Source organism: Bombina bombina, chromosome 3 (assembly GCF_027579735.1).
Source record: "Bombina bombina isolate aBomBom1 chromosome 3, aBomBom1.pri, whole genome shotgun sequence".
Taxonomy (NCBI): Eukaryota; Metazoa; Chordata; class Amphibia; order Anura; family Bombinatoridae; genus Bombina; species Bombina bombina.
In genome coordinates, this window is record NC_069501.1 from 370,915,630 (window position 1) to 370,942,727 (window position 27,098).

The following is a 27,098-nucleotide window of genomic DNA, read 5'->3' on the forward strand; positions in this document are numbered from 1 at the left end:
TCCCATTATAGTCTATGGGCATTCCATTATGTCATTCACCCTTGTCATTCCATAGAAAGCAGCTATAATCTGAAGTAATCTCACTTTCAGAATATGCTACTGTACCTGGGGAACATATCTGGTAAATATCTAGTTGATATATATCATAGTTTAGTTTCTATAGCACATTTAAATGTAATACCATTATAGTCTATGGGCATTCCATTATGTCATTCACCCTTGTCATTCCATAGAAAGCAGCTATAATCTGATGTAATCTCACTTTCAGAATATGCTACTGTACATGGGGAACGTATCTAGTAAATTTCTAGTTGATATGTATCATAGTTTTGTTGCTTCAACACTTTTAATTTTACATCCCATTAAAGTCTATGGGCATTCCATTTTGTCATTCACCCTTGTCATTCCATAGAAAGCAGCTATAATCTGAAGTAATCTCACTTTCAGAATATGCTACTGTACCTGGGGAACATATCTGGTAAATATCTAGTTGATATGTATCATAGTTTAGTTTCTATAGCACTTTTAAATGTAATCCCATTAAAGTCTATGGGCATTCCATTTTGTCATTCACCCTTGTCATTCCTTTTAGTACATCCCTTTAGAGAGTATGGCAGACTTTTGAAACCATTCATATCGTTAAGTTATGTTGAATTGAGCAGCAGGTGTTTTATAATAAATTGACAATATGTTTTATTGAAGATTGTTTTTCTTTTTCTTTTTTAAAAAAAAAAAAAAAAAAAAACCCCAATAAGAAACAGTTCTCTGTTGCTTTTGACAAAATGAGTGTAACACTGATGGCTACATATAATCATTCAAATAACATACTAATTTATACTATCCAACTATAACTTAGCACTTCTATTTATTAAAAAAAAAACAGAATAAAGGAATCTGTGGATGTAAGAAACGTATAAAGAACAGAATATTGCAAAACCTTTATTTATTTTCTGATTATTATTTTTTCAGCAATGAACTTTAAGCAAACCCATCTTTAACTGGAAATTGCACTATGAGTAATGAATCCCATATAAAAGTATTATTATATAAAATATACATGACGCAAGTTAGTTTTGTAAGTTGATATTTTGGAGCAGCCTAGCTATAGCACACGTCAGGATGTTTACTGTAATAAAACATGGGGACAGTTTCCCCACTTGCCTAAAGGGACGTGGGCGGTTCCCAGTCGTGGAGTCAATGCCTTGGCCAAGAGGTCGCCCCTGCTGATGAGAGTGCAGTCTCTGCTGGCAGATAGGATTGTGTTTCTGAGGGGTGACTGCAGCACTGTCACTATGGACCAAGCAAGTTCTGTTCCTTGGCTGCTGCTTCTCCTGCTGGGTGCTGTAAACCAGGTCACTGCAGCTGTGAGGGAACATTATGTAGCTGCAGTAATCGCTAACTGGAATTACAGAAGCCACAATAACTACAGGTAAAATGAGCGTTTTATAAGACTGCTTAATGCACTGGTCCCTGCCTGTAACCCATATATGTGGTATCTCTCAGATATAGAAACTCTGTATTTTCTCATTGATTTACTATTATAATGGTTGCGTTTTTTTTAAGACTTTCTTTGACAAAAGTGAAGGGATTAATGAAGCAGTTCCTGGCAGTGCTACTGCACACAGCAGGATGCTGATCAGGCTGTGTGAAATTTTTATTTGGTGCTTAAACTTTTACTTTTTAATAACTTTAAAAAAAAAAAAAACTGTTTTATAGTTTGCTTACCTCAAACTTGTATCATAATCTAATCTTTCATTCTCTTTGTTTTATTTGTGTTTTCCTTTCTTATTCTCTCTCAGTTAATCACTCTAATCCAAATCTCTGCCTAAAGGGGCAGCCTGAGGATGTAGCTAACAGTGGTCGGATTACTTGTAAACCGAAGGAAATGCTGTGATGTTACCTTAATTCCCATTGTTTTAGTTTAGTTTGCATTGAGCAAGCTAAAGCTGTATTTATGTAAAGTAAAATATAATGTGTACTGTAATCCAGTGTTGATTCAACACACACAACAAAGCACTTTCACCTTTAACACTGCAACTATACCAGGATAACAAGAACATGTTAAAGGGACATGAGACCCACTTTTTTCATGATTTAGAAAGGGCAAGCAATTTTAAACAATTTTCCAATGTACTTCTATTATCTAATTTGCCTCATTCACATGATATCCTTTGTTGAGAAGCATATCTAAAAAAGGCTCATGAGCTGCTGATAGGTGGTTGTACATAGATGCCTTGTGTGATTGGCTCACTCATGTGCATTGCTGTTTATTCAACAAAGGATACATAAATAATGAAGAAAATAAGATAATAGGAGAAATTTTAAATGTTGTTTAAAATTGTATTCTCTATCTGAATCATGAAAGGAAATTTTTGGGTTTCATCTCCATTTAAAATAACCCAGAGAATCCACACTCATTGGCCTTTACATATATTTACACACACAAAAACTCTATACATGGTATTATTTTTGGGAAACAATCTCCCCTTTCTCCTGTTTCTGAGGAATGGGAGATCCAATGAGTTAAACCCAAGCAAGCTTGGGTGCAAAGCTCATAAGAAAAACTGGGGTTAACTGGGGGCAAATGTATCTGTCTGTGAGTGCTGGTGAGCACCCAATGCTGTGAGTTTTCTCAGAAATGTGATGTTTACCCAATCCAGTTACAGACTGCAGTCCATTTTTGTGTTTTGTTTGTGTCTAGGAAAATTACAAAGGCCCGTATCACCCTTGGTTGGATCTCTGTTTGGTTAACATGTATGGAAACAGGATAGGAACGCAGGGAGGAAGAGACTTTGATATAGTCCCATGCCTATTACCATTTGGCCACATACTGACTCTTCCATTTTGCTTTTTATCTAGTCCTGTGCAAGTGTGTGCCAGATTCTCGGTGTGTTTTGTTTATATTTGTATGGAATTAACACCCAGGCTTGTTTGGGCTAACGGCCTAAGGCACTGAGGGCAATTTCAGTTGCCTGTGAGTGCTGATGAGCGTCTTGGGCAGGAGGTTTGTTCCCAACCTTGTTTGAGAATACAGCCATTTTTTGTGTTTCATATATAATCCTCCAAGAACCAGCACTTGCACCAAAAGTATTGTTGTTCTTCTTTTATGATTCAGATAGATCCTTCAATTTTAAATAACTTTCCAATTTATTTCTATTATTACATTTTCTTCATTTTCTTGTTATGCTTTGTTTAAAAGCAGAAAAGTAAGTTCAGGGGTGTGCACGTGTCTGCAGACTAGGCGCTAGCGACACACTTGCAACATTATCCGATTGGTTGTGCTTCCTGTCTCTCACAGACACACAGACCAATCAGATAATGCAATAACTGTCAAGGGCGGATGCGCTCCAGAGCACTCTGTTCTAATCAGAGCCTCGGGGGCTGCAGCCGCCTCTAGGAACCTAACCATGGGTCCCATCCCCCCACAACATGCTTTTACAGGTTCTCAGACAGACCAGACTGTTATCCGTCGCACACGCATTCTGTCCGAAAACCTGCAAAAGCATGTAGTGGGGGATGGGACCCATGGTTAGGTTCCCAGAGGTGGTTGCGGTGCCCGAGGCTCTGATTAGAAGAGAGCATTCTGGAGCGTATTTGCCCTTGGCTATTATTGCATTATCTAATTTGTCCGTGTGTCCGTGAGAGACAGGAAGCATACCCAATCGGATAATGTTGTAAGTGTGTCGCTAGCGCCTTGTTCTGCAGTACTATTTCGCAGCAGTTTTGCAACAATGTTATACATTAGCAAGAGCACTAGATGGCAGCACTATTTTCTATAATGTAGTGCTTCAGACTATCTAGATATATCTTTAACAAAGAATAAGAAGATAATGAAGCCAATTTGATAATAGAAGTAAATTAGAAGCTTTTTAAAATTGTATTCTCTATCTGAATAATAAAATAAACATTTTGGTTTTCATGTTCCTTTAAGCAAATTGTTGAAACTATATTAAATGCAAAAAAGTATACACTTCCATGGAAATAAGCTTCACATGAGAATTTCTTCAGTAAGATAACACAAACACACAAACAGAAAAACATATTCATTGGTTGCATTTACACACACATGGGTTGCAGATATAAATCACGGGCCAAGGGCAATAGGTAGAGATAAGCTGCATATAGTTACATTATTTATGTAATTTTTACATATCTTTACTAGAATAAGCACTGCATAACAAAATATATACATGGAAAATAATGTAAAAGAATTTAAACTCTAAAGTTTTGTATGTGAAAGATTAATTAGGGGCAGATATAAGTGCCTGCACAATCAATTGCTGCGTAGAATGTTGCAGTGCAGGGTTATGACATCATCAGGAAGCACTCCAGTCCCTCTATGAAGTAGTAAAATTACTATTTTAGGAGGTAAATTACAGGAAAAGTGGGCAAAGTACATAATGAAAGTATATTGGAAACATTTTACTACTTATTACTACTAAACTTGACTGTTTTATGGGTCATTTTACATTTAAAGGGACATGAGTTTAAAAAAAAAAATTGCTTCATTCTCTTGGTATCATTTGTTGAAGGAGCAGCAATGCACTATTGGTTTATAACTGAACACATGGGTGAGCCAATGATAATCGGTATATGTATGCTAGGTTCTTTGCTGCTCCTGAGCTTTCCTAGATACACCTTTCAGCAATGGAGAACAAGAGAAGGAAGAAAATTACATAATAGAAGTAATTGGAAAATTGTTTCAAATTGTATACTCTGTCTAAACTAAAATGAATGTCTAATAATGACTTTACTGTCCCTTTAATGTTCCTTTAAGCATAACATGGTAACAGGATGTTAAATGTATCTTGGAATTCCTTGAAACATGTTATTTTTTGGAGGGTTTTGTAAAATACATTATTACTTTTTGTTTTATTTTCATTTAAATTATAATATAAAGTAACGTCTCCATGATATCAAGGCATTACAGACATCCCAAAGTTCACAGAGTCTCCCGCATTGTAATAGCGGCTATGTTCAGAGCGCCTCAAATCGGCTAGGTGTTATACAATATGTAGAGTGTGTATTTAGAAATATTTTAATTGTAAATCTAGTACTTTACACAAGAATAAAACATGTCACGGTGGGTACAGTGATAATAAATGACAATAAAAACAATAAGATGTGGATCCACTCTTGTACAAATTGAATATATCTATATAAAAACACCAAATAATAAAATGATGCAGAGGCAATAATAATAGTAGCCCCAATAAAAATATGAGAAAGTTAAAATTCCAAACAATGTCTGAAAGAAATCAATCCAATGTGTAGATTAAAAAATACAGTAAGTCAAATGTATGGATTGCTGATATCGACTAGGAGGAGGATACCGTAAGAGATATTGTGTACCAGTGTTGGTGGTGATAATGTGTATAAAAAAGGGAGTGAAAAATTATCCTTAGTGATTGTAAATATAAATAAAACAGACAGTGTCAACTTGCTTATTCAAAAGTGAAAAAATGATGTGAAAAATTGAAAAAATTACAAAGGAAAAAAATGAAAAAAATGCTGCTCAAAAAGGAAAAAAAAGAGAACAAGGTCAGTGATCCAAAAAAAAAAAAAAGGAAAAAAGAGAACAAAGTCAGTGATTGTAATCCAACAAACAAGAACCCTAAAAAAGGCTAAATGTGACAATCCAAATAAAGGTCAAAGGTTAATAATGTGTGGAAAAGGAAACCTTATTTTCCTAGTGGTGAGAGTCCGTCTGAGGTTCCTGATGGTGAGAATAAAGTCAACGGTCTTTTAGGTCAAACCCAATTAGTGGGCTAGTGTTCCTGTTCCTGATGATGAGAACCTTTGGTGGTTGGGAGAAACTCCAATCCAAAAATGTTTTCTAATTAAATCATAAATTAAACCTAAAGGCAAATAAAAACAACAATAGTGTAGATGGTACTAAAAACTTATATAAAATCAGAATAGTGCTTACCAGCTGTGGTCAACGCGTTTCGGCCTCCTCTAGGCCTTTCTCAAGACAGCACTATTCTGATTTTATATAAGTTTTTAGTACCATCTGCACTATTGATAAAATAAAGACAGCCAATTCCTGCTGAAAATAATTCACACCCAAAATAAAGTTTAATGAAAACATAAGCAGAAGATTCAAACTGAAACCGCTGCCTGAAGTACTTTTCTACCAAAAACTGCTTCAGAAGAAAAAAACACATCAAAATGGTAGAATTTAGTAAAAGTATGCAAAGAGGACCAAGTTGCTGCTTTGCAAATCTGATCAACCGAAGCCTCATTCCTAAACGCCCAGGAAGTAGAAACTGACCTAGTAGAATGAGCTTTAATCCTTTGAGGCGGAGTTTTACCCGACTTGACATAAGCATGGTGAATTAAGGATTTCAACCAAGATGCCAAAGAAATGGCGGAAGCTTTCTGACCTTTCCTAGAACCGGAAAAGATGACAAATAGACTAGAAGTCTTACGGAAAGACTTAGTAGCCTCAACATAATATTTCAAAGCTCTAACAACATCCAAAGAATGCAACGATTTCTTCTTAGAATTCTTAGGATTAGGACATAATGAAGGAACCACAATTTCTCTACTAATGTTGTTGGAATTCAGAACCTTAGGTAAAAATTCAAAAGAAGTTCGCAACACCGCCTTATCCTGATGAAAAATCAGAAAAGGAGACTCACAAGAAAGAGCAGATAATTCAGAGACTCTTCTGGCAGAAGAGATGGCCAAAAGGAACAAAACTTTCCAAGAAAGTAATTTAATGTCCAATGAATGCATGGGTTAAAAAGGAGGAGCTTGAAGAGCCCTCAGAACCAAATTCAAACTCCAAGGAGGAGAAATTGACTTAATGACAGGTTTTATACGAACCAAAGCTTGTACAAAACAATGAATATCAGGAAGATTAGCAATCTTTCTGTGAAAAAGAACAGAAAGAGCAGAGATTTGTCCTTTCAAGGAACTTGCGGACAAACCTTTATCTAAACCATCCTGAAGAAACTGTAAAATTCTCAGAATTCTAAAAGAATGCCAGGAAAAATGATGAGAAAGACACCAAGAAATATAAGTCTTCCAGACTCTATAATATATCTCTCTAGATACAGATTTACGAGCCTGTAACATAGTATTAATCACAGAGTCAGAGAAACCTCTTTGACCAAGAATCAAGCGTTCAATCTCCATACCTTTAAATTTAAGGATATGAGATCCTGATGGAAGAAAGGACCTTGTGACAGAAGGTCTGGTCTTAACGGAAGAGTCCACGGCTGGCAAGAGGCCATCCGGACAAGATCCGCATACCAAAACCTGTGAGGCCATGCTGGAGCTACCAGCAGAACAAACGAGCATTCCTTCAGAATCTTGGAGATTACTCTTGGAAGAAGAACTAGAGGCGGAAAGATATAGGCAGGATGATACTTCCAAGGAAGTGATAATGCATTCACTGCCTCCGCCTGAGGATCCCGGGATCTGGATAGATACCTGGGAAGTTTCTTGTTTAGATGAGAAGCCATCAGATCTATTTCTGGGAGTTCCCACATTTGAACAATCTGAAGAAATACCTCTGGGTGAAGAGACCATTCGCCCGGATGCAACGTTTGGCGACTGAGATAATCCGCTTCCCAATTGTCTATACCTGGGATATGAACCGCAGAGATTAGACAGGAGCTGGATTCCGCCCAAACCAGAATTCGAGATACTTCTTTCATAGCCAGAGGACTGTGAGTCCCTCCTTGATGATTGATGTATGCCACAGTTGTGACATTGTCTGTCTGAAAACAAATGAACGACTCTCTCTTCAGAAGAGGCCAAGACTGAAGAGCTCTGAAAATTGCACGGAGTTCCAAAATATTGATCGGTAATCTCACCTCCTGAGATTCCCAAACCCCTTGTGCCGTCAGAGACCCCCAACACAGCTCCCCAACCTGTAAGACTTGCATCTGTTGAGATTATAGTCCAGGTCGGAAGAACAAAAGAAGCCCCCTGAATTAAACGATGGTGATCTGTCCACCACGTCAGAGAATGTCGGACAATCGGTTTTAAAGATATTAATTGAGATATCTTTGTGTAATCCCTGCACCATTGGTTCAGCATACAGAGCTGAAGAGGTCGCATGTGAAAACGAGCAAAGGGGATCGCGTCCGATGCAGCAGTCATAAGACCTAGAATTTCCATGCATAAGGCTACCGAAGGGAATGATTGTGACTGAAGGTTTCGACAAGCTGAAATCAATTTTAGACGTCTCTTGTCTGTCAAAGATAGAGTCATAGACACTGAATCTATCTGGAACCCTAAAAAGGTTACCCTTGTCTGAGGAATCAATTAACTTTTTAGTGAATTGATCCTCCAACCATGATCTTGAAGAAACAACACAAGTCGATTCGTATGAGATTCTGCTAAATGTGAAGACTGAGCAAGTACAAAGATATCGTCCAAATAAGGAAATACCACAATACCCTGTTCTCTGATTACAGACAGAAGGGCACCGAGAACCTTTGTAAAAATTCTTGGAGCTGTAGCTAGGCCAAACGGCAGAGCCACAAACTGGTAATGCTTGTCCAGGAAAGAGAATCTCAGGAACTGATAGTGAGCTGGATGAATCGGAATATGCAGATATGCATCCTGTAAATCTATTGTAGACATATAATGCCCTTGCTGAACAAAAGGCAATATAGTCCTTACAGTTAGCATTTTGAATGTTGGTATCCTTACATAACGATTCAATATTTTTAGATCCAGAACTGGTCTGAAGGAATTCTCCTTCTTGGGTACAATGAAGAGATTCGAATAAAACCCCAGCCCCTGTTCCAAAACTGGAACTGGCATAATTACTCCAGCCAACTCTAGATCTGAAACACATTTCAGAAATGCTTGAGCTTTCACTGGGTTTACTGGGACACGGGAAAGAAAAAATCTCTTTGCAGGAGGTCTTATCTTGAAACCAATTCTGTACCCTTCTGAAACAATGTTCTGAATCCAAAGATTGTGAACAGAATTGATCCAAATTTCTTTGAAAAAACGTAATCTGCCCCCTACCAGCTGAGCTGGAATGAGGGCCGCACCTTCATGTGGACTTAGAAGCTGGCTTTGCTTTTCTAGAAGGCTTGGATTTATTCCAGACTGGAGATGGTTTCCAAAATGAAACTGCTCCTGAGGATGAAGGATCAGGCTTTTGTTCTTTGTTGAAACGAAAGGAACGAAAACGATTATTAGCCCTGTTTTTACCTTTAGATTTTTTATCCTGTGGTAAAAAAGTTCCTTTTCCACCAGTAACAGTTGAGATAATAGAATCCAACTGAGAACCAAATAATTTATTACCCTGGAAAGAAAGGGAAAGTAGAGTTGATTTAGAAGACATATCAGCATTCCAAGTTTTAAGCCATAAAGCTCTTCTAGCTAAAATAGCTAGAGACATAAACCTGACATCAACTCTGATAATATCAAAAATGGCATCACAGATAAAATTATTAGCATGTTGAAGAAGAATAATAATATTATGAGAATCATGATCTGTTACTTGTTGCGCTAAAGTTTCCAACCAAAAAGTTGAAGCTGCAGCAACATCAGCCAATGATATAGCAGGTCTAAGAAGATTACCTGAACACAGATAAGCTTTTCTTAGAAAGGATTCAATTTTCCTATCTAAAGGATCCTTAAAGGAAGTACCATCAGCCGTAGGAATAGTAGTACGTTTAGCAAGGGTAGAAATAGCCCCATCAACTTTAGGGATTTTGTCCAAAAACTCTAATCTGTCGGACGGTACAGGATATAATTGCTTAAAACGTTTAGAAGGAGTAAATGAATTACCCAAATTATTCCATTCTCTGGAAATTACTTCAGAAATAGCACCAGGAACAGGAAAAACTTCTGGAATAACCACAGGAGATCTAAAGACCTTGTCTAAACGTTTAGATTTAGTATCAAGAGGACCAGAATCCTCAATTTCTAATGCAATTAGGACTTCTTTAAGTAAAGAACGGATAAATTCCATTTCTTTCATGTAATTAGCAAGAGTCCATGAGCTAGTGACGTATGGGATATACATTCCTACCAGGAGGGGCAAAGTTTCCCAAACCTTAAAATGCCTATAAATACACCCCTCACCACACCCACAAATCAGTTTTACAAACTTTGCCTCCTATGGAGGTGGTGAAGTAAGTTTGTGCTAGATTCTACATTGATATGCGCTCCGCAGCAGGTTGGAGCCCGGTTTTCCTCTCAGCTTGCAGTGAATGTCAGAGGGATGTGAGGAGAGTATTGCCTATTTGAATGCAATGATCTCCTTCTACGGGGTCTATTTCATAGGTTCTCTGTTATCGGTCGTAGAGATTCATCTCTTACCTCCCTTTTCAGATCGACGATATACTCTTATATATATACCATTACCTCTGCTGATTTTTGTTTCAGTACTGGTTTGGCTTTCTACAAACATGTAGATGAGTGTCCTGGGGTAAGTAAGTCTTTTTTTCTGTGACACTCTAAGCTATGGTTGAGCACTTTTTTATAAAGTTCTAAATATATGTATTCAAACATTTATTTGCCTTGACTCAGGATGTTCAACATTCCTTATTTTCAGACAGTCAGTTTCATATTTGGGATAATGCATTTGAATCAATCATTTTTTCTTACCTTAAAAAATTTGACTTTTTCCCTGTGGGCTGTTAGGCTCGCGGGGGCTGAAAATGCTTCATTTTATTGCGTCATTCTTGGCGCTGACTTTTTTGGCGCAAAATTTTTTTCAGTTTGAATCTTCTGCTTATGTTTTCATTAAACTTTATTTTGGGTGTGGATTATTTTCAGCAGGAATTGGCTGTCTTTATTTTATCCCTCCCTCTCTAGTGACTCTTGCGTGGAAAGATCCACATCTTGGGTAGTCATTATCCCATACGTCACTAGCTCATGGACTCTTGCTAATTACATGAAAGAAAACATAATTTATGTAAGAACTTACCTGATAAATTCATTTCTTTCATATTAGCAAGAGTCCATGAGGCCCACCCTTTTTGTGGTGGTTATGATTTTTTTGTATAAAGCACAATTATTCCAATTCCTTATTTTATATGCTTTCGCACTTTTTTCTTATCACCCCACTTCTTGGCTATTCGTTAAACTGATTTGTGGGTGTGGTGAGGGGTGTATTTATAGGCATTTTAAGGTTTGGGAAACTTTGCCCCTCCTGGTAGGAATGTATATCCCATACGTCACTAGCTCATGGACTCTTGCTAATATGAAAGAAATGAATTTATCAGGTAAGTTCTTACATAAATTATGTTTTTAAATAAATATGACGATTTATCAGCATCAACCTCTGAGACAGAATCCTCTGTATCAGAAGAATCATTAGAATCAGAATGATGATGTTGATTTAAAAATTCATCTGTATAAAGAGAAGTTTTAAAAGACTTTTTATGTTTACCAGAAGGAGGAATAACAGACATAGCCTTCTTAATGGATTCAGAAACAAAATCTCTTATGTTATCAGGAACACTCTGAACATTAGATGTTGATGGAACTCAACAGGTAATGGTACTTTACTAAAGGAAATATTTTCTGCATTAACAAGTTTGTCATGACATTTAATACAAACAATAGCTGGAGGAACAACTACCAAAAGTTTACAGCAGATACACTTAGCTTTGGTAGTTCCAGCACCAGGGGACATCTTGCAATATGTAATAGAAAAAACAACATATAAAGCAAAATTGATCAAATTCCTTAAATGACAGTTTCAGGAATGGGAAAAAATGCCAGTGAACAAGCTTCTAGCAACCAGAAGCAACAAATAATGAGACTTAAATAAAGTGGAGACAAATTTGACGCCCACAGTATTTGGCGCCTAAAAGCTATTAGCGTCAAAAATGACACCACATCCGGAACGCTGACATTTTTGGCGCAAAAAACGTCAAAAATGACGCAACTTCCGGCGACGCGTATGATGGCGGAAATAGAAAAAAAAATTCGCGCCAAGAAAGTCCGCGCCAAGAATGACGCAATAAAAAGAAGCATTTTCAGCCCCCGCGAGCCTAACAGTCCACAGGGACTTTATCCCAAATATGAAACTGACTGTCTGAAATAAGGAAATGTTGAACATCCTGAGTCAAGGCAAATAAATGTTTGAATACATATATTTAGAACTTTATAAAAAAGTGCCCAACCATAGCTTTAGAGTGTCACAGAAAATAAGACTTACTTACCCCAGGACACTCATCTACATGTTGTAGAAAGCCAAACCAGTACTGAAACGAGAATCAGCAGAGGTAATGGTATATATAAGAGTATATCGTCGATCTGAAAAGGGAGGTAAGAGATGAATCTCTACGACCGATAACAGAGAACCCATGAAATAGACCCCGTAGAAGGAGATCATTGAATTCAAACAGGCAATACTCTCCTCACATCCCTCTGACATTCACTGCACGCTGAGAGGAAAACCGGGCTCCAACCTGCTGCGGAGCGCATATCAACGTAGAATCTAGCACAAACTTACTTCACCACCTCCATAGGAGGCAAAGTTTGTAAAACTGATTTGTGGGTGTGGTGAGGGGTGTATTTATAGGCATTTTGAGGTTTGGGAAACTTTGCCCCTCCTGGTAGGAATGTATATCCCATACGTCACTAGCTCATGGACTCTTGCTAATTACATGAAAGAAAAGATTTTTTTTTGGATTGGAGTTTCTCCCAACCACCAAAGGTTCTCACCATCAGGAACAGGAACACTATCCCACTAATTGGGTTTGACCTAAAAGACTGTTGACTTTATTCTCACCATCAGGAACCTCAGATGGACTCTCACCACTAGGAAAATAAGGTTTCCTTTTCCACACATTATTAACCTTTGATCTTTATTTGGATCTTCACATTTAGCCTTTTTTAGGGTTCTTGTTTGTTGGATTACAATCACTGACTTTGTTCTCTTTTTTCCTTTTTTTTTTTTTTGGATCACTGACTTTGTTCTTTTTTTTTCATTTTTTGAGCAGCATTTTTTCATTTTTTCCTTTGTAATTTTTTCAATTTTTCACATAATTTTTTTCACTTTTGAATAAGCAAGTTGACACTGTCTGTTTTCTTTATATTTGCAATCACTAAGGATAATTTTTCACTCCCTTTTTTTTTCACATTATCACCACCAACACTGGTACACAATATCTCTTACGGTATCCTCCTCCTAGTCGATATCAGCAATCCATACATTTGATTTACTGTATTTTTTAATCTACACATTGGATTGATTTCTTTCAGACATTGTTTGTAATTTTAACTTTCTCATATTTTTATTGGGGCTACTATTATTTTTGCCTCTGCATCATTTTATTGTTTGGTGTTTTTATATAGATATATTCAATATTCAATTTGTACAAGAGTGGATCCACATCTTATTGTTTTTATTGTCATTTATTACCACTGTACCCACCGTGGCATGTTTTATTCTTGTGTAAAGTACTAGATTTACAATTAAAATATTTCTAAATACACACTCTACATATTGTATAACACCTAGCCGATTTGAGGCGCTCTTTTCTTAGTACATTTTCCAAACTAGCTAGTTAGCCCACTGTTCAGAGCTATAGGTGCTCGTCCTTGGCGCTATACCCCATCGAAATCCATTGTAATAGCGGCTCCCTGACGACAGCAAATAAATACAATATCCCGGAAACGTGGTTAACCTCTTCATATCAGCTGTGCATTACACACAGAGCCATTCAAGCAGCTGCTCTCTGTGTCACGTGACTGCTTTGACACCACAGGCCCTTTAACCAGGATGGGAACTAGTCGCTACCTTCTCTTTATATCAACTTTATTCATTTTTGGCCAAATTAAAAATGCGATCAGTGAGGGAACTGATTTGTTTCAGGACCGCAAATGAGTGTATTGTATACTGCTAAACACAGGTAATTATTATTGCTGCATATAACTGTCATGTGTGATGTAGTTAGTAAAGGCATATGTAGATATGCGCGCTGTGTGTATTACAGGCCTGCTAAACACAGGTAATTATTATTGCAGCATATAACTGTCATGTGTGATGTAGTTAGTAAAGGCATATGTAGATATGCGCGCTGTGTGTATTACAGGTCTGCTAAACACAGGTAATTATTATTGCAGCATATAACTGTCATGTGTGATGTAGTTAGTAAAGGCATATGTAGATATGAGCGCTGTGTGTATTGCAGGTCTGCTAAACACAGGTAATTATTATTGCTGCATATAACTGTCATGTGTGATGTAGTTAGTAAAGGCATATGTAGATATGCGCGCTGTGTGTATTACAGGCCTGCTAAACACAGGTAATTATTATTGCAGCATATAACTGTCATGTGTGATGTAGTTAGTAAAGGCATATGTAGATATGCGCGCTGTGTGTATTACAGGCGTGCTAAACACAGGTAATTATTATTGCAGCATATAACTGTCATGTGTGATGTAGTTAGTAAAGGCATATGTAGATATGCGCGCTGTGTGTATTACAGGCGTGCTAAACACAGGTAATTATTATTGCAGCATATAACTGTCATGTGTGATGTAGTTAGTAAAGGCATATGTAGATATGCGCGCTGTGTGTATTACAGGCCTGCTAAACACAGGTAATTATTATTGCTGCATATAACTGTCATGTGTGATGTAGTTGGTAAAGGCATATGTAGATATGCGCGCTGTGTGTATTACAGGTCTGCTAAACACAGGTAATTATTATTGCTGCATATAACTGTCATGTGTGATGTAGTTAGTAAAGGCATATGTAGATATGCGCGCTGTGTGTATTACAGGCCTGCTAAACACAGGTAATTATTATTGCTGCATATAACTGTCATGTGTGATGTAGTTAGTAAAGGCATATGTAGATATGAGCGCTGTGTGTATTACAGGTCTGCTAAACACAGGTAATTATTATTGCAGCATATAACTGTCATGTGTGACGTAGTTAGAAAAGGCATATGTAGATATGCGCGCTGTGTGTATTACAGGCCTGCTAAACACAGGTAATTATAATTGCTGCATATAACTGTCATGTGTGATGTAGTTTGTAAAGGCATATGTAGATATGCGCGCTGTGTGTATTACAGGCGTGCTAAACACAGGTAATTAATATTGCAGCATATAACTGTCATGTGTGATGTTGTTTGTAAAGGCATATGTAGATATGCGCGCTGTGTGTGTGTACTACAGGCAGTTTCACATAAATATGCTTAGGTTTTCAAAAACCTGGAGAGGGCTTTAGGTATAGAATAATGCTTTTTCTGTTGGTTTTCTTTATATGGGGAGAGGAATATATTGTTTGGTGGCTGTGTGTGTGTAGCCATGTCTACCCCAGTAGCATACAGAGATTGGCTTCTCCATATTAGGTATATGGTGTGTTTAGTTTGACCATTGAAAAACAATTGTTAAATTGTTCAGAAAGATTTCACACACAGTTGGTTTGTTGATTTTTAAAAATATTTTAAAACAAATTCATGGCAAGGTGTTTAATGGCCCTGTATTATCAGCATATCGTCTTATAGTCTTATGATTAAGCAAAAATGCAGTGCAGCAAATAATTTCAGAAACACTCCTCAGCCTATTGCCTATGATCAGCAGTCCTGAGTACAAAAACATCTTTGCCTCATACATTTTATATTCTGTTTTCCTAACATGCATAACTGAAGAGACAGTTATAAACTCCTTCCTACCAGACACATAGAGTAGTTATTATACCTTTCTCTGAACCCGTGTAATAAAACCCTCTTTTCAGGTGTATATAGAATAGTGTTACCACCCCAAAATGTATTAATATGCTCCAGTAGTCCCTCCAAAAATCATGGTTGGTCAAGTAGAGAGTGTGTGGTCCCTTTATGTTTCTCTGGTCCTTATAGTGGGGCATTTTGCAGGTCGAGGGCAGTACTTCTATATGTTCCTAGGGCAGGGGTAAATGGAGGGATCATGTGCCTTTCACTAAAGAGAGGAGACAAGAGATTAAAAGGGCCATAAAACCACAATACCATGTTTACTGGGTCACTGGGAATTGTGTGTGTGTTGTAGGAGAGTGTGTCTGTGTGTGTGATGTATGAGAGTGTGGTGTGTGTGTTGTATGAGTGTGTGTGTTGTTTGGGAGTGTGTGTGGTATGAGACTGTGTGTGTTGTATGAGAGTGTGTGGTGTGTGTGTGTGTTGTATGAGAGTATGTATAGTATGTGTGCGTTGTTTGGGAGTGTGTGTGTTGTGTGTTGTATGAGTGTGTGTGTGTCGTATGTGAGTGTGTGTGTTTGGGAGAGTGTGCGTGGTGTGTGTTTTATGAGAGTGTGTGTGTTGTATGAGAGTGTGTGGTGTGTGTGTTGTATGAGAGTATGTGTGGTATGTGTGTTGTTTGGGAGTGTGTGTGTGTTGTGTGTTGTAAGAGAATGTGTGTGTATGTTGTATGAGTGTGTGTGTGCCGTATGTGAGTGTGTGTTGTTTGGGAGAGGGTGTGTGTTGTATTAGAGTGTGTTGTATTAGAGTGTGTGTGGTGTGTGTTTTATGAGAGTATGTGTGTGTTGTTTGAGAGTGTGTGTGGTGTGTGTTGTATGAGAGTGTGTGTTGTGTGTGTGTGTTGTATGAGAGTGTGTGGTGTGTGTGTTGTATGAGAGTATGTGTAGTATGTGTGTGTTGTTTGGGAGTGTGTGTGTTGTAAGAGAATGTGTGTGTATGTTGTATAAATGTATGTGGTGTGTGTGTGTCGTGTGTTGTATGAGAGTGTGTGTGTTGTATGAGTGTGTGAGGTGTGTGTGTGTGTTGTATGAGGGTATGTGTGTGTTTGGGAGTGTGTGTGGTATGAGAGTGTGTTTGTGGTGTGTGTTTTATGAGAGTATGTGTGTTGTATGAGAGTGTGTGCTGTATGAAAGTGTGTGTGTATGTTGTATGAGTGTGTGTGTTGTATGTGAGTGTGTGTTGTATGTGAGTGTGTGTTGTATGTTAGTGTGTGTTGTATGTGAGTGTGTGTTGTTTGGGAGTTTGTATGTGTGGTGTGTGTTGTATGAGAATGTATGTGGTGTGTGTTTTATAAGAGAAATTTGTTACACCCTTAAAGGGACATGAAACCCCCAAAAATTATTTCAGGATTCAGATAGAGGGTCCTATTTATCAAAGTGTCAACCGAAAATTCGCTGGAATTCCGCATTGTAATTGTTGCGAGATGGATCAGACCTAGTTATTAAAGCCTCAAGACCGGCAAATGTTGAAATTTGTGACTTAACATACGATCCCATGATCTCAATCTGACGCAGATCGATGCTTACGTCATTACAGATGTTCCGAATACACATTCAGCTCTATTTGACACTTTTCCCCATTTATCAAATAGTTAACAGGTACGCTTGCGGCTATTCCGACGCATCTTACCTGGTTTTCAATCCGCCACCCTTGAGGCCGTGGATGCCATGGAAATCAATGGGAGTCTGAAAGCACCGAAAGCTTATGTTCGATGCTGCAAGAGAATGAAATATACCCCATTGGTTTCTATGGTAGAAAACAAGTTACGTTTACACTTAACATAAACCCGAGTCTAAACACCCCTTATCTGCCACCCCCGACATCGCCGCAACCTAAATAAAATGTATTAACCTCTATTCCGCTGTTCAAATCAGCCAATAGAATTTCAGTAGCTCTCATCCTATTGGCTGATTTGAAAAGCCAATAGGATTTCAGAAGCTCGCCTCCTATTGGCTGATTTGAATTTAACACTCAAATCAGCCAATAGGAATGCAAGGACGCCATCTTGAATCACGTCCCTTGCATTTAAGCATCAATTTACGGCGGCGAACGCAAGAAGAGGAGCTCCGCGTCGGATGGCTTCAGGATGGACCCGCTCTGCGCCGGCTGGATGAAGATAGAAGAGGCCGCCTAGATGAAGACTTCTTGCCGCATGGATGATGACTTCGCCGGCTGGATGAAGATAGAAGAGTCCGCCTGGATGAAGACTTCTTGCCGCATGGATGAAGACTTCTTGCCGGCTTGATGGATGCTTCAAGCAGGACTTCAAGAACTGTAAGTGGATCGTCGGGGTTAGTCTTGGGTTTTTTTAAGGTTTTTTTGGATGGGTTTTATTTTTAGATTAGGGTTTGGGCAATGTAAAAGAGCTAAATACCCTTTTAAGGGCAATACCCATACAAATGCCCTTTTCATGGGTAGCTTAGGTTTCATTTAGAGTTAGGATTTTTATTTGGGGGGGTTGGTTGGGTGGTGGGTTTTACTGTTGGGGGGGTGTTTGTATTTTTTTTACAGGTAAAAGAGCTGATATCTGTGGGGCAATGCCCCACAAAAGGCCCTTTTAAGGTCATTGGTAGGTTATTGTAGGCTAGGGTTTTTTTTATTTTGGGGGGGCTAGTTTATTTTGATAGGGCTATTAGATTAGGTGTAAACATTTTTTATTTTTGATAATTTGTTTTTTTATTTTTCATAGTTTAGCGTTTGTTTTTGTAACTTAGTGCGTTTTGTTGTTGTAATTTAGTACTTTTAATAAGGTTTAATTGTATATTTAAATAATTTTAGTAGGGTTAGGTTTTTTTAATATGTAATTTAGTTTATTTAATTGGTGGTTTGATTTAATTTTAGTATAATGGTAAGAGTTAGGGTAGGTTAATTAATAGTTTGAAATTAGTTTATTTTAATTCTACAGGTACGTTTTAATTTATATTAAGATAGGGATGTTGTAATTTTAATTTAAAGTTAAGGGTTTGTTAGGTTTAGGGGTTAATAGCTTAATTTAGTTTTTGGCGATGTGGGGGGCTGATGGTTTAGGGGTTAATAGGTTTAGTTAGTGGTGATGATGTGGGAGGCCAGAGGTTTAGGGGTTAATAAGTTTATTTAGTGGCGGCGGTGTCGGGGAGCGGCGGGATAGGGGTTAATAGCTTTATTTAGGTCGCCGCGGCTGTGGGGAGCGGCAGGATAGGGGTTAATAACTTTATTTAGGTTGAACTTGAATCTGATTGACTGATTCAATCAGCCAATCAGATTTTTCTACCTTAATTCCGATTGGCTGATAGAATCCTATCAGCCAATCGAAATTCAACGGACACCATCTTGGATGACGTCATTTAAAGGTACCTCATTCCTCGTTCAGTCGTCGTGCCGGATGGATGCTCCACGGCGGAGGAGCGAAGAAAGAAGATTGAAGATGCCGCTTTGCTTGAAGACATCGCCCAGATGGAAGAAGACTTCTCTGCCGCTTGCTTGAAGACATTGCCCGGATGGAAGAAGACTTATCTGCCGCTTGATTAAAGACATCGTCCGGATGGAAGAAGACTTCTCTGCCGCTTGATTGAAGACATCGCCAGGATCGGATGAAGAGTTCTGCCCGGCTGGGTGAAGACAAGGTAGGGAGATCTTCAGGGGGGTAGTGTTAGGTTTTTTTTTAAGGGGGGTTTGGGTGGGTTTAGAATAGGGCTATGTGGGTGGTGGGTTGTAATGTTGGGGGGTGGTATTGTGGTTTTTTTTACAGGCAAAAGAGCTGTTTTCTTTGGGGCATGCCCGGCAAAAGGCTCTTTTAAGTGCTGGTAAGGTAAAAGAGCTGTTAACTTTTTTAATTTAGAATAGGGTAGGGAATTTTTTTTATTTTGGGGGGCTTTATTATTTTATTAGATTAAAAATCTTGTAATCTTTTTTTATTTTTTGTAATTTAGTGTTTTGTTTTTTTTTGTAATTTAGTTTAGTTTATTTAATTGTATTTTAGTTTAGATATTTGTAGTTTATTTACGTTATTGATAGGGTAGGTGTATTTGTAACTTAGGTTAGGATTTATTTTACAGGTAAATTGGTAATTATTTTAACTAGGTAGCTATTAAATATTTATTAACTATTTAATAGCTATTGTACCTAGTTAAAATAAATACCAAGTTACCTGTAAAATAAATATAAACCCTAAAATAGCTACAATGTAATTATTAATAACATTGTAGCTATCTTAGGGTTTATTTTATAGGTAAGTATTTAGATTTAAATAGGAATATTTTAATTAATAATATTAATATTAATTAGATTTATTTTAATAAGAATTTAGTTAGGATGTTAGAGTTAGATAGGGTTATTATACTTAATATATATATATAATATAATAACGATATTAATTATATTAACCCTAATATAATTAGGGTTGATATAGTTAATATATATAATATAATAACGATATTAACTATATTAACCCTAATATAATTAGGGTTAATATAGTTAATATATAGAATATAATAACGATATTAACTATATTAACCCTAATATAATTAGGGTTAATATAGTTAATATAGCTGGTGGCGGTGTAGGGGGATTAGATGAGGGGTTAATGTGCTTAATATAGGTGGCGGCGATGTAGGGGGATTAGATTAGGGGTTAATATGTTTAATATAGGTGGTGGCGGTGTAGGGGGATTAAATTAGGGGTTAATATTTTTAAAATAGATGGCGGCGGGGTAGGAGCTCACTTTAGGGGGTAGGTAAGGTAGATGGTGGTGGTGTAAGGGGCTCACTTTAGGGGGTAGGTAAGGTAGATGGCGGTGGGGTAGGGGCTCACATTAGGGGGTTATAGATTTAATATAGCTGGCGGCGGTGTCCGGGAGCGGCGGTTTAGGGGTTAATAAATTTTTTATTGTTAGGATAGTGAGGGGGGGATAGCGGATAGAGGGTTAGACGTGTCGGGCTATGTTTGGGAGGTGTGTTAGACAGTACGGTGATTTTATAACTTAGTCAGGTTTTGTAGGCGCCGGCAGTTTCTAAAGTGCCGTAAGTCACTGGCGACTCCAGAAATTTGTACTTACGCAGATTTCTGGACATCGCTGGTTTGTCAGAGTTACGGCACTTTAGCCTCTGACGGCGCCGTACATGGGATAGCTCGAGTTTGCGAGCTGAAACTACGGGCGGCGGGGGTTGCCTCGCTTGCGCCGCTAACTACGATCTATATCGGATTGCGCCCCTAATATCTATATACAAATACCACTGTTTGGCTCCTAAAAGTATGCCTGGCTCCTAAATTTTCATACTGGCTCCTAATTTTTAAACAGATTTGTCAACCACTGCCCCAGAGAATACAATTTTAAACAACTTTCCAATTTATCTCTATTATTTAATTTGCTTTCTTCTCTTCTTATCCTTTACTGAAATGTTTATCTAGGTAAGCTCAAAAGCAGCAAATAACCTAGGTTCTATCTGCTGATTGGTGGGAGGCTGATCTCTACACTAAAGCTAAAATTAAGCTACCTAATTAACCCCTTCACCGCTGGGTATAATACAAGTGTGGTGCGCGGCATTTAGCAGCCTTCTAATTACCAAAAAGCAATGCCAAAGTCATATATGTCTGCTATTTCTGAACAAAGGGGATCCCAGAGAAGTATTTACAACCATTTATGCCATAATTGCACAAGCTGTTTGTAAATAATTTCAGTGAGAAACCTAAAGTTTGTGAAAAAGTGAATTTTTTTTTTTATTTGATCGCATTTGGCAGTGAAATGGCGGCATGAAATATACCAAAATGGGCCAAGATCAATACTTTGGGTATATACATGTCAAGGGATATTCAGGCATTCCTGACAGATATCAGTGTTGCAATGTAACTACCGCTAATTTTGAGAAAAAAAAAAACCCAATGGTTTGGAAATAGCAAAGTGCAATTTGTATTTATTGCCCTATAATTTGCAAAAAAAGCAAAGAACATGTAAACATTGGGTATTTCTAAACTCAGGACAAAATTTAGAAACTATTTAGCATGGGTGTTTTTTGGTGGTTGTAGATGTGTAACAGATTTTGGGGGTCAAAGTTAGAAAAAGTGTGTATTTTTTCATCATATTTTATAAAAAAAATTATAGTAAATTATAAGATATGATGAAAATAATGGTATCATTAGAAAGTTCATTTAATGGTGAGAAAACCGGTATATAATATGTGTGGTTACAGTAAATGAGTAAGAGGAAAATTACAGCTAAACACAAACACAGCAGAAATTTAAAAATAGCCCTGGTCCCAAACCGTAAGAAATTGAAACGTGCTGTGGTCACTAAGGGGTTAAATTCACTAATCTGAATTTGGGCCCATTGATTGCCTCTGTGATTATATACCCATGCCAGAAAAGCGGTGCACGCCACTGGTTTAAAACTTTTATCTAAGCAGAATAAAGTAACTATATAATATAATTAATAATTATCATCAGGGGATGAAATCATAGTCTCTGACTTGAAAAAAAATCCCGTTTGTGACATCTTTGTTTGGATGACAACAGAGCTAGTCCAGCGTATTGCTACTTCCATGTACTCTACAATAAGAACATGTTCTACGTGCATCAAATTATTGACTCAGCAGCTTTGTGCCAAACACACTTTGACAGCAATGAGATAAAGCAAACAATATTATTTTCCAAAGTCTCATTAGTATTTATATTTCTAAATAAAGTAGATTTTTTTAAATATTATTGTCCAACGCAGTGCCATTTCTAGAGAATTCTAGTCCTAATCAATGATTATAAAACAAACGCTATCAAATAATAAATATTTTATTTATATATATATATATATATATATATATATATATATATATATATATATATATATAATGTATAAACAATATACAACAGTGAGTACACACCTGAGCAATAGCACTTAAATGTCAAATAAATCAGTCACTCCCCCACTAAAAAATCTTACACTTTAGAAAGAAATATGGGCAGAGTTTGTGATTTTGTTTTGTTTGTATCTCCTATGAAATTACCTTAAAATGATATCCATCACAGGGGCATATAACTTAAAGGACCATTAAATACAGTATAACAGTCTATAGATACACAATTATCAGACAATTCCAAATTATCAGTAGATTTTTTTTTTCTGAGAAATTTGAGAAAGTTTCTTCATTTTCCTGCCCACTGTAGCATGTGACAGCCATTAGCCAATTACAGGCTCATATACGTATACACTGCTCATGCTCAGTAAGAGCTGGTGCCTCATAAAATGTCTATATAAAAATTGATGATGAAAGTAAATAGAAAAGTTGTTTAAAATGACGTGTTCTATCTGAATCATGAAGTTTAATATTGACTTTAGTGTCCCTTTAACTCTCTGTTGTCAACCTTGAAAATGTTGTTAAGGTACTAGACAACTCAATGGTAGAAGAGTCAAGTGGGTGAGGATGGTCTACTAGTATGTTGACCTCTAATGAGATATGAAACCCAAAACTTGTCTTTCATGATTGAGAGCATAACATTTAAAACAACTTTTCATTTGATTTGTTATCAAATTTGCTTCATTCTCTTGGTTTCCTTTTTTGAAGGAACAACAATGCACTGTTGGGTGCTAGCGGAAAACATCTGGTGAGCCAATCACAAGAAGCATATATGTGCAACCACCAATCATCAGCTAGCTCCCAGTAGTGTATTGCTGCTTCAGAGCTTCAATAGGTATACTTTCAGCAAAGGATACCAAGAGAACAAAGCAAATTTGATAACAGTAAATCAGAAAGTTGTTTAAAATTGCATGATCTAGGTACAGTATGTATCACGAAAATAGCTATAGATTGGTTGACCACATATGAACATTACTCGTTAAGAGACCTAATTTAGTCAAGCCATATATATTATCCACACTGCTACATCTAGATGTAAAATACTTACCTAAAGAACTGAAAAGTATGAGATCTATGAAAAATCCAATTTCTTCTACAAGATACGACGAGTCCACGGATTCATCCTTACTTGTGGGATATTATCCTCCTGCTAACAGGAAGTGGCAAAGAGCACCACAGCAGAGCTGTATATATAGCTCCTCCCTTCTCTCCACCCCAGTCATTCTCTTTGCCTATACTAGTAATAGGAAGAGGTAAAGTGAAAGAGGTGTTAAAATGTTAGTTTTTAGTTTTCTTCAATCAAGAATTTTTTATTTTAAATGGTACCGGTGAGTACTATTTTTCCTCAGGCAGCATTTAGAAGAAGATTTCTGCCTGGAGGTTGATGATCTTAGCAGATGTCACTAAGATCCATGTGGGTTCCCACAGAATGGCTGAGGAGTACTAGAGAATCTTCAGTGTGGGGAACGTTTTCATGCTACAAGCATTGAGGTATGTTCAGTCATTTTTTTCTGAGGAGACTGTGATATATCAGAACTGGCTGACATAGTTCCCAAACAGGGAAGGGTTAAGCAGTAATCCTATAGACATAAGAAGGGGTATTACTGAAATCCTATGTATTTTATTTGTATCAGGGCTAAATGCAGCAAGCAATTATGGCAGCATGGTTTAGACACTGGGGCAGCATAACGGTTTTTATTGCAAAACGGTTCAATATAACTGGTGTTGTACATTGTGCTGGGGGTTCAAATGGTTATAATCATACAATTTAAGATGCTTCTACCACATGGCTAGTTCTGTTCTGCTTTACTTGCGGTTGTTTAGGCTGAGAGTACATTGCATATGATGGGCGGGGCCTAATTTTCGTGCCTCAGATGCGCAGTTGATTTTGTCAAGGAGGCAGCAAACTTCAGCTCCGGGTTGGGCCCTAACTAAGAAATTGTCTACCGGAGTCATAGTAAGACGTTTACCAGATCCCTGAGGGCAGGTAGGCACCACAGCAGAGCTGTGGCGAGGTGCAGGGGGTTGTCTCAATTTTTTTCATAACGGTTTTGTGTCCCATTATTCCTTTAGAGGGTTAATTTGTCCCTTACTTGTGGTGCAATATAAGACTGCAATCTAGGATAGATATACGTTAAAATTGAACATTTGTTAACCTCTTAAGCAGATTTGGGAAAATTGTGCGCTTTTTTATCTCTTAAAGGCGCAGTACTTTTTTTCAAAAATTGTTTTCTTCAATAAATAAAGTGTTTTCACGACTTTGGTGGTTATTACTAGCCTGTTCAACATGTCTGACATTGAGGAAAGTCAATGCTCTATGTGTTTAGAAGCCATTGTGGAACCCCCTCTTACATTGTGTCCTTCTTGTACTGAAAGGGCCTTACACTGCAAAGAACATATTTTAAATAATAAAAGTATGTCTAAGGATGATTCTCAGTCTGAAGAGAATCAGGTTATGCCATCCAATTCTCCCCAAGTGTCACAACCTTTAACGCCCAGTCAAGCGACGCCAAGTACTTCTAGTGCGTCTAATTCTTTTACTCTACAAGATATGGCTGCAGTTATGTCTACTACCCTTACAGAGGTATTATCTAAACTGCCTGTTTAAAAGGGTAAATGCAGTAGATCAGGTATTACAGTGCATACTGAACCCTCTGATGCTTTATTAGCCATTTCCGATGTACCCTCACAGTGCTCTGATTTGGGGGTCGGGGAATTGCTGTCTGAGGGAGAACTTTCAGAATCAGCAAATGTGTTGCCTCAGACAGATTCGGACATGATGTCCTTTAAATTTAGGCTTGAACACCTCCGTCTGTTACTCCTGGAGGTTTTAGCGACTCTGGATGATTGTGACCCTATTGTGATACCACCAGAGAAATTGTGTAAGATGGACAAATATCTAGAGGTGCCTACTTACACTGATGTTTTTCCAGTTCCTAAAAGAATTTCGGACATTGTTACAAAAGGAATTGGATAGACCAGGTATTCCGTTCTCTCCCCCTCCTAATTTTAAGAAATTGTTTCCCTTATCTGACACCATTCGGGGTCTCTTGGCAAACGGTCCCTAAGGTGGAGGGAGCTATTTCTACCCTGGCTAAGCATAAAACTATACCTATTGAGGACAGTTGTGCTTTCAAAGATCTTATGGATAAAAAGTTAGAGGGTCTTCTAAAGAAATTATTTATTCATCAGGGGTTTCTTTTACAACCTATAGCTTGCATTGTTCCAGTTTTTTGGTTTGATGCTCTAGAAGAGTCTCTTAAGGTCGAGACCCCATTAGATGACATTTTGGATAGAAGTAAGGCTCTCAAGCTAGCTAATTCTTTTATTACTGATGCTGCTTTTCAAATGGCTAAATTAGCGGCGAAAAATGCAGGTTTTGCCATCTTAGTGCGTAGAGTGTTATGGCTTAAATCTGGGTCTGCTGATGTGTCATCAAAATCTAAGCTTTTAGCTATTCCTTTTAAAGGTAAGACCCTATTCGGGCCTGAATTGAAGGAAATCATTTCTGACATTACTGGAGGTAAAGGTCATTCCCTGCTTCAGGATAAGGCTGTGAAGATGAGGGGTAAACAAAATAATTTTCATTCCTTTCGAAACTCTAAAGGAGGACCCTCTGCTTCCTCTTCCACCACAAAGCAGGAAGGGAATTTTGCTCAATCCAAGTCAGTCTGGAGACCTAACCAGGCCTGGAACAAAGGTAAACAAGCCAAGAAGCCCACTGTTGCTACCAAGACAGCATGAAGGGGCAGCCCCCGATCCGGGACCAGATTTAGTAGGGGGCAGACTTTCTCTCTTTGCTCAGGCTTGGGCAAGAGATGTTCAGGATCCCTGGGCATTGGAAATTGTGACCCAGTGGTATCAGCTGGAATTCAAGGAATTTCTCCCAAGAGGGAGATTTCATCTTTCACGCTTGTCTGTAGACCAGACAAAAAAAGAGGCGTTCTTACGCTGTGTAAACGACCTCTATACCATGGGAGTTCCAAAACTAGAACAGGGACAAGGGTTTTACTTAAATCTGTTCATGGTTCCCAAAAAAGAGGGAACTTTCAGACCAATTTTAGATCTCAAATACCTAAACAAATTTCTCAGAATCCCATCATTCAAGATGGAGACTATACGAACAATTTTGCCAATGATCCAGGAGGGTCAATATATGACTACTGTGGACTTGAAGGATGCATACCTTCATATTCCTATTCACAAGGATCATCATCGGTTCCTAAGGTTGCCTTCCTGGACAAACATTTTTTTTTTTTTTTTTTTTTTTTTTATTGAGGTTCTGAATAAGGCATACATAAAGTATAGTAGCAAAACATCACAATGAAAAGTAACAGATAGATAATAATAATACAGGTTTGAACAGAAGCACAGTGCATACCTGAAAAGAAGATACAAAATGCTGTTATGGAAGTGCAATGCCTAACATTCTGTAAGCTCCCTAGATGTTGAAAAAGGTCACTCTTGGACCTTAGCTAGTGATATATATTCATAGTATGGGGGCTATTTCAAAAGTAAAAAAACACTTTTGGATCCTTAAATGAGAACCTCTCTTTTTTCCTTTTTGAGGTTTAGTAGTAGAAGGTGTGAAACATGGTTA

At 37.7% G+C, this 27,098-nt stretch overlaps 1 protein-coding gene across 1 annotated transcript in view; it reads left to right on the forward strand.

Moving 5' to 3' along the window:
* Nucleotides 1-1,216: 1,216 nt before the first annotated feature.
* F5 (coagulation factor V) overlaps nt 1,217-27,098 on the forward strand; it is a 423,639-nt gene continuing 397,757 nt past the window's right edge. Inside the window, exon 1 of the mRNA XM_053706505.1 lies at nt 1,217-1,429. Coding sequence (XP_053562480.1) covers nt 1,227-1,429 — 203 coding nt within the window. The 5' untranslated portion in view covers nt 1,217-1,226. The remainder of the gene's footprint in view (nt 1,430-27,098) is intronic.